General features: G+C 34.8%; 1 protein-coding gene across 1 annotated transcript; it reads left to right on the top strand.

The window, feature by feature from the left end:
• The first annotated feature begins 358 nt into the window (after nt 1-358).
• LOC141291536 (uncharacterized) lies at nt 359-5151 on the top strand. The gene is made up of 3 exons (XM_073823690.1): nt 359-838; nt 2571-2672; nt 2780-5151. The coding sequence occupies exons 1-3, from the start codon at nt 483-485 to the stop codon at nt 3579-3581; spliced, it is 1260 nt and encodes a 419-aa protein (XP_073679791.1). The 5' UTR covers nt 359-482; the 3' UTR covers nt 3582-5151.
• The last annotated feature ends 1620 nt before the right edge of the window (nt 5152-6771 follow it).

Here is a 6771-nt window from a genome sequence, read left to right as displayed (position 1 = left end):
GGACCACCTAAAGCACTTAGGGTTGAAAATCAACATGTCCAAGAGTTGTTTGACTCCCAGACAACGAATTTCCTTTCTGGGTACAGTCATAGACTCGATTCAAATGCGAGCTTGGATTACATCAGAACGCTCCCTAACTATTCAGCGGGCGAGACAAAATGTAATTTAGAGGTAAAAAAAAAAAAAGAACATTTAAGTATGGTTTACAGTGTCATGTTAAGTGATAGAACTAGTAACAACAGATTCAGCATGTCAGTTTCTTGTTTGTATTTGATATATCGCATCCACACTAGCTTTTCTGATATATAAAATATAATGTAGCCTATGACCTAACATATCACTAAAATTAATTCAACAGGAAAGTGTTAGAGGACCAACTGACAACTTATGTCAAGGACACACTCAAGTACATTGAGACCGTATGGGACTTCTGTGACCAAGAACAAAAATGGACCTCTGAGAGAAAGGCAGAGATTAAGAGAATGAGAGAAATCAACGGTACAAAGCAGAAGAAACAGGAGGAGAATCTCAGCGTCATCCTCGCTGACACATTAAAGGGGCTGGAAAAACTTGAGCCCTTCCTGGATGCAATGGAGAAGCTAACTCTGACCTCACGCCACGTCTTCAGCAAAAAGATCTTCCTGCTGAGGGGAAAGAGCCCTGAAAGTGTGCAGTCAGTCATTAATGCTGCCAGAATAGATGCCCCTATCCTCATCCTCTTTAAAAGAAATGCAGAAACCTTCTTCCAGCCTCTACTCCATAACGTGGATGTCATGGTCTTTCAGCTAAATATATACATAGACAAAACAGAACATCTTTGTAGGAGAATAAGACAAAAGTGAGTTCTGAAATTCCTGTTAAAAAAAATAGTTCACCCCAAAATTAAAAATCTGACACCATTTACTCACCGTCATGTTCCATACGACTTTCTTGCTTTGGGTATGAAACAGAGCAAAATTAAATATATATTATTTCCCTTTGTATGAGTTTTGAGAGCAACAACTAAGGTAAATAAATAATAATAAAGTAGATAAGTCATATGGATTTTTGAATTTCCCTTTAAAGGGTCATCTGTTGCGTGTTTCTTTAAATGCTAATAAGCCCTGCTTGCCCCGCCCCTCTCTGCAGTGGGATTACAAGCCGTAATGTTTACTTTAGCATTTAGCCGTGTTTAGTGATGAAACACATTAATAAGAAAGGACATTTGCAAAGATGCATAAAAAACCCTTATACTTATATAAGTTGCATCACTATGGATCTTATATTATGGCAATTCTTTTTGAATTTGAATTGTACAAATTTGAATTATTGACAAGTATCATTTAACAAAACTGAATATTTAATGGCATTTAATGGCAGTTCTGAATTCGATTTTTTAAACTTGAATACTGAACATTTGAAATTGAACACAACTGAATTTTCAAATCGCAGATTTTCTAATAAACATGTATTTTCAAGCAGCAGTTTTTTTTCTCTGATTTCTAAGACTTCAAATATTCAAATTTTAAAAATACAACTTCAAGTTTTCAAGATGAAGAAAAAAAATTGGAACATCAAATCAGTGTTCAAAATTCAAAGTGCAGAAATTCAGATTGTACAGAAAGTAGGTCAGAGGTTATGCAGATGGAAGAGTAGATGATCTACGAAAAGTCGAAAGAAGCATTTACTGTGACCGAGAGGGGGTATGCTCTGGTCACTTAGGCTAGTTTTGCCGTGGTCACAACATATTAACTTGTGGGTACGTGATAATACGCCGTGGTCACTAGTTAGTATTTCGTGGGAACATCGTATTAACTCGTGGGAGTATGATATGTCATGGCCACGAGATCATTTTGTGGAGATAATGACATGCAGGAATCGCCACGCGGCTACTGGCTTCTCTTGTAGTGGAAGCATTTTGTGCAGTTAACAGAACTGTTAAATGCCATATAATATTCAGTTTTGTTAAATGACACTTGTCAAATTCAAATTTGTACAATTCAAATTCAAAAAGAATTGTCATAATAAAAGCTCCATACATCACGGATGATTTACACGAACATAAGACGCATATGTAGATCGGGATCAGCGCTTTCCTTTTAGAAACAAAAGTAACGTTATCCTCTGCGTCTTCAGCGGCTCAGATGTCAGGAGTAAATGAAGACTGCTTTGTTCATTATTACATCCAACAACAGAACACCTCAATCGCTCAATTAAAGACATTCTTGTCTTCCCCTGCACCTGAGTCACACAATGGCGATCGGAGTCGGACTTTTTCAGTTCGGTGAGGGTGAGGATAAGGTAAGGTGCTCATGTCAATCAACTATCGTGGGAGGGGCCTCTGTCTGTGTGTCTTCACACCCACAAGAAGCTCTATGTAAATATGTAATCGTGAGTTTTGCATTGATGGCCCCTTTAAGAATTTGTACAGGTTTGGAATAACATAAGGATAAGTATTTTATTTTTGGGTGAACTATTCTTGAAGTCTTTTAGTTTAATAACTTTTTACTCCTAATAATTTTATGAATGAATAATAAAATAATAAATAATATAGCAATAATATAGTTTTTTTAAATAAAATGTCTTTACAGTTTGAAGATGGATGGGCTGCGTTCAGTGCAGCTGATTTTGAATGTAAGTGAGAACGCCATGTATCAGATGCATGATCATTTGATCCAGCTGTGTCAAATCAGGTGAGATCTCAAGGTTAATCATTTTTATATTAAATGGTTTGGGAGGTGAAAAGTACCATAAAGGTGGATTGTGAACTATAAAATCTGTCTTCTTTCTCATTGTCCAGGGAGGACCAGGACATTCGGGTGGCGTTCCTCTTTCAGGAAAATGCTGAGAAATTCATTGATGTGTATAGTGAACGTCGCTTTAGAATGTGGGAGTTCCTGTCAGATCTGGAGGACGCGGCAGTTCATCTGGACAGGATGAAGATAGGGGCCAGTATATCCAGTGTGGCTGGTAGTTCAGTGGGGATATTAGGGCGTGTCTTGTCTTTTACTGGAATCCATGTCAGTAACAAATCATCACTGGGTCTTACTCTGGCAGGGGTCAGTCTGGAGGGCCTCAGTAGTCTTGTAAAAGGGCTCACTGAATTGTTTGTGAATTCTCACCATATGCACAATGTGCAAGAGAGTTTGAAGAGATACACAGACGATGTGGAAATGATTTTGGAGTGTAAGGATAAAGCAGCCAGCTTTAAATGGCCCTTAATAGGGCACAGAGATGATAGTAATATGAAAGTGTTAAACAGTTCTAAAGATATTGTAGGAAGTATTGTAGATGTGACGGAAGCGTCTTCAGAATATAAAAAAGGGGAAATAGCAGAAAAGGATAGCTCTACTAAAGCTGTAAATATCAGCACAACTGGAACCTTAATTAGCTTGGATATCCGTAATATTTGCAAAGAAAGCGCAAGTCTGGCGAAAGGGAGCAAGTCTGAGACCTCTCAGTATATCCAGTCCAGGGCAGTGCTGTGGAAATCTGAAATGGAGACATGGGAGAAGATTTATGATTCCTTACGGAAAGCTGTCAACACAATTACGGAGACCCAGGACATTTTGGAAAAACCTTTTCTTCCTAACTTGAAGTAAGAAAATGTGATTTACTAAAATGTTATTGTTCAAGAAGACCTGGCTTCATTAGGGCCCACCCAATCATAATAAATCCCTAGAAACAAGACAAATAAAGAGATAGGAAGATTATTAAGCACAATTATTATTATTATAGAGATAAATAGTAAGAGCAAGCTTCTCCAGTGTTTCCACAGGAGAACTGTAGAAACAGAACATTGTTAAGCTGCACCTTCTCTCTTGTTCAGCTTTTTTGAACTCACTCTCTGAAGTTAAATTCAAATGCATACTGCTTTCAAGTAGCATTCGTGCATCTGATTGCAGGTACTTCATCTGATTTGTAACCACTTCAGTGACGTAACTGAAGGATCTGAGGATCCTCAAATGCTCACTGTATTTTACTCCAAGAGAACAACCAAACATTTGTGTTGTATTTTACTTTCTTTTTTAAATGTGACCCTGGAGCACAAAACCAGTCTTAAGTCGCTGGGGTATATTTGTAGCAATAGCCAAAAATACATTGTATGGGTCAAAATTATTGTTTTTTCTTTTATGCCAAAAATTATTAGGAAATTAAGATCATGTTCCATGAAGATTTTTTTTTGTAAAATTCCTACTGTAAATATATCAAAATGTAATTTTTGATTAGTAATATGCATTGCTAAGAACTTAATTTGGACAACTTTAAAGGTGATTTTCTCAGTATTTAGATTTTTTTTGCATCCTCAGATTTTCAAATAGATGTATCTCGGCCAAATATTGTCCTAACAAACCATACATCAATAGAAAGCTTATTTATTGAGCTACATCTCAGTTTTGTAAAAATTTAAACTTATGACTGGTTTTGTGGTCCAGGGTGACAAATATATTCTTCATTCATTTATTATTGTTTATTAGTTTTACTATTCGATTTAATCATACAATCATTTATAATAATCATAGTCATTTATATAGCCATTTCATTGATTCATTATTGATTAGTCATTTTTATTATATTTTAGAATTGTTATTTAGTCTCATGACTGTGTGGTTTCAAGGGCTGTTTGCATAAATAAGAGATACGAGGGAATGTTAATGGAAACTCAAGGTTTATGGAATGTTGTTGTGAATCAGTTTAGTGTAACAATTCTTGCTGGATCTGTGTTCTTCAGACGAAGTCAGAGCATTGAGACATACGCAGCTAAGATTATTCAATAAACTCTGCTGCTTTTTACCATCATCACTTCGTCTCCTGCTTCTGCTCTTCACTTTAACTATGTTTTCCCTCAGTCAGCTACTGGACTGAGCGTTAATAGTGTTTATGGTATTTTGGGTAACAGACAAGACGTCCTGTTATCAGGGTTTGGGTATTAGACTGGAGTATCTGGTGTCTGGAGCTGGATTTTCGGCATGGGGACACAATCCAACATAACATTTAAGACAGTACTGTTAATAAAAACCTGTTTCCTTTTAAAATTATGTGAAATGGCATTGTTTTGATGCATGTGTGTTGATTGTGGTTTAGTTGTAAAAAAAAACAAATCACGCAATATTCTACCATCTATTTGGGTTTTCTTGATCTACACAATGTTTCTAGAATGCTTGGAGAGAAGCAAATAAAAAAACTTTGTGGGAACATTCTGTGTTGGTTGGTTCTGTGCAGTCACAGCTAAAGTAAAACTGATCATTTGAATAAAAAAAGAGATCAATCTTTTGTCCTTATGAGCATGAGACAGAGTGGACAATAATATAGAGCACAGAAGTACAGCATAATTTAATATGTAAATATTTGCTTTCACTTTTTTATACTTCAGGACTGATCCATCTGTGAGGTGGCAAAACTAATATTTAAAATTTTAAAGAAATAGAAGGCAAAAAACGTAGATGTTCATGCGATATGAATCATTAACCTAGTCAAAAATGTAAAATAAAATAAAAATCCAATAGAAAATTTCTTGTTAATTCCTGAGTTGGATAGAGTGTTAAAAAATCATAATAGCAATTAAGAATCGAATATGACCGGATAAACTAAAATTCTAATAAAGTAAGACAATTTTTTTTATTTATTTTGGTTTATCCAATGCATCTGTGGTTAATTCATAGAGGATTTTTATTTGATCCCACTGGGATCCTTTAGGATTGGTTTAATGTGCTCTATTTGCTACTATTATACCTGTGACACTTTGTGCTCCAGGGTCACATATTTTTTTAAACCTCAATTCTTTCCACAATTACCTGTTTAAGAATCACTAATGTCCAAGTACTAATAGATTATAATACATTAAAAATAACATAAGATATATTTTAAAATATATTCTACAGAAGAATGAAACAACATGAGTGAGTTTTTCTCTTTTTTTTCTTTTTAAATGAACTGTCCCTTTAAAATGGCCTACATCATGATTTTCTTTCGTGTATTTAGTTAACATTCAAATACAGAGCATCACTTAAAAGTTCAGAGAATCTGAGAAAGAACTACGTACTACTTACTAAAAAAATATTATAATAAATATCATATATAGGACTAAACATACATTGTGTCTGTTCTTTGACCAAATGCTGCACTGAAAAACAACCTCTTTCATGTCATGTTTTTCACGTTTACAATGAAACCAAATGCTTTTGTCAGCCAAAATCTATTTTCCTATCTCCTCCTGAGATTAATATCTTCTGAAAGAATTAAGGTTAATATTTCAGCTATTTAACAAACAACACACTCTTATGTCGGCATTGCTCAGATGTCGGTAAACAGTAACATGACATGCATCTTATCCTTTGAAGTGTTTCTAAGTGTATTTTGACTGTTTCTATCAAAATGATGCACAAAAAAAAAAATAAAGAATATAAATATTAGTTACATTCATTAAATGTTACTTTGACAAACACATAAGTGGGGGAAGGTTGTCTGAAAGTATGTGCATGTAGAAAGAAGCAATGCAAAGTTAAGTGACTATCTGGTGTCTGTAGGCTATAATTAACAGGTAAAATGCTTTTATAGAGACACCAGTATAGCACTATTGATATCAATACTCCATTAATAATAGGATACTTAGTAAAAAATGACATTAAACACATATTTGCAGCAGCAAAAACGCAGCACATATGCCCTGCAAACTGAGTATGTGTGAACATGAAAAGATGCAAACATGTTGTTTTTTCCTTGTAAGTAAAGGAAGGTAACTAATTAAAAACATTGTAAATATATCTTTAGTCATTGTAATACTAATATCAC

Source organism: Garra rufa, chromosome 18 (genome assembly GCF_049309525.1).
Source record: "Garra rufa chromosome 18, GarRuf1.0, whole genome shotgun sequence".
Taxonomy (NCBI): domain Eukaryota; kingdom Metazoa; phylum Chordata; class Actinopteri; order Cypriniformes; family Cyprinidae; genus Garra; species Garra rufa.
This window is presented reverse-complemented; position numbering and strand designations above follow the sequence as displayed.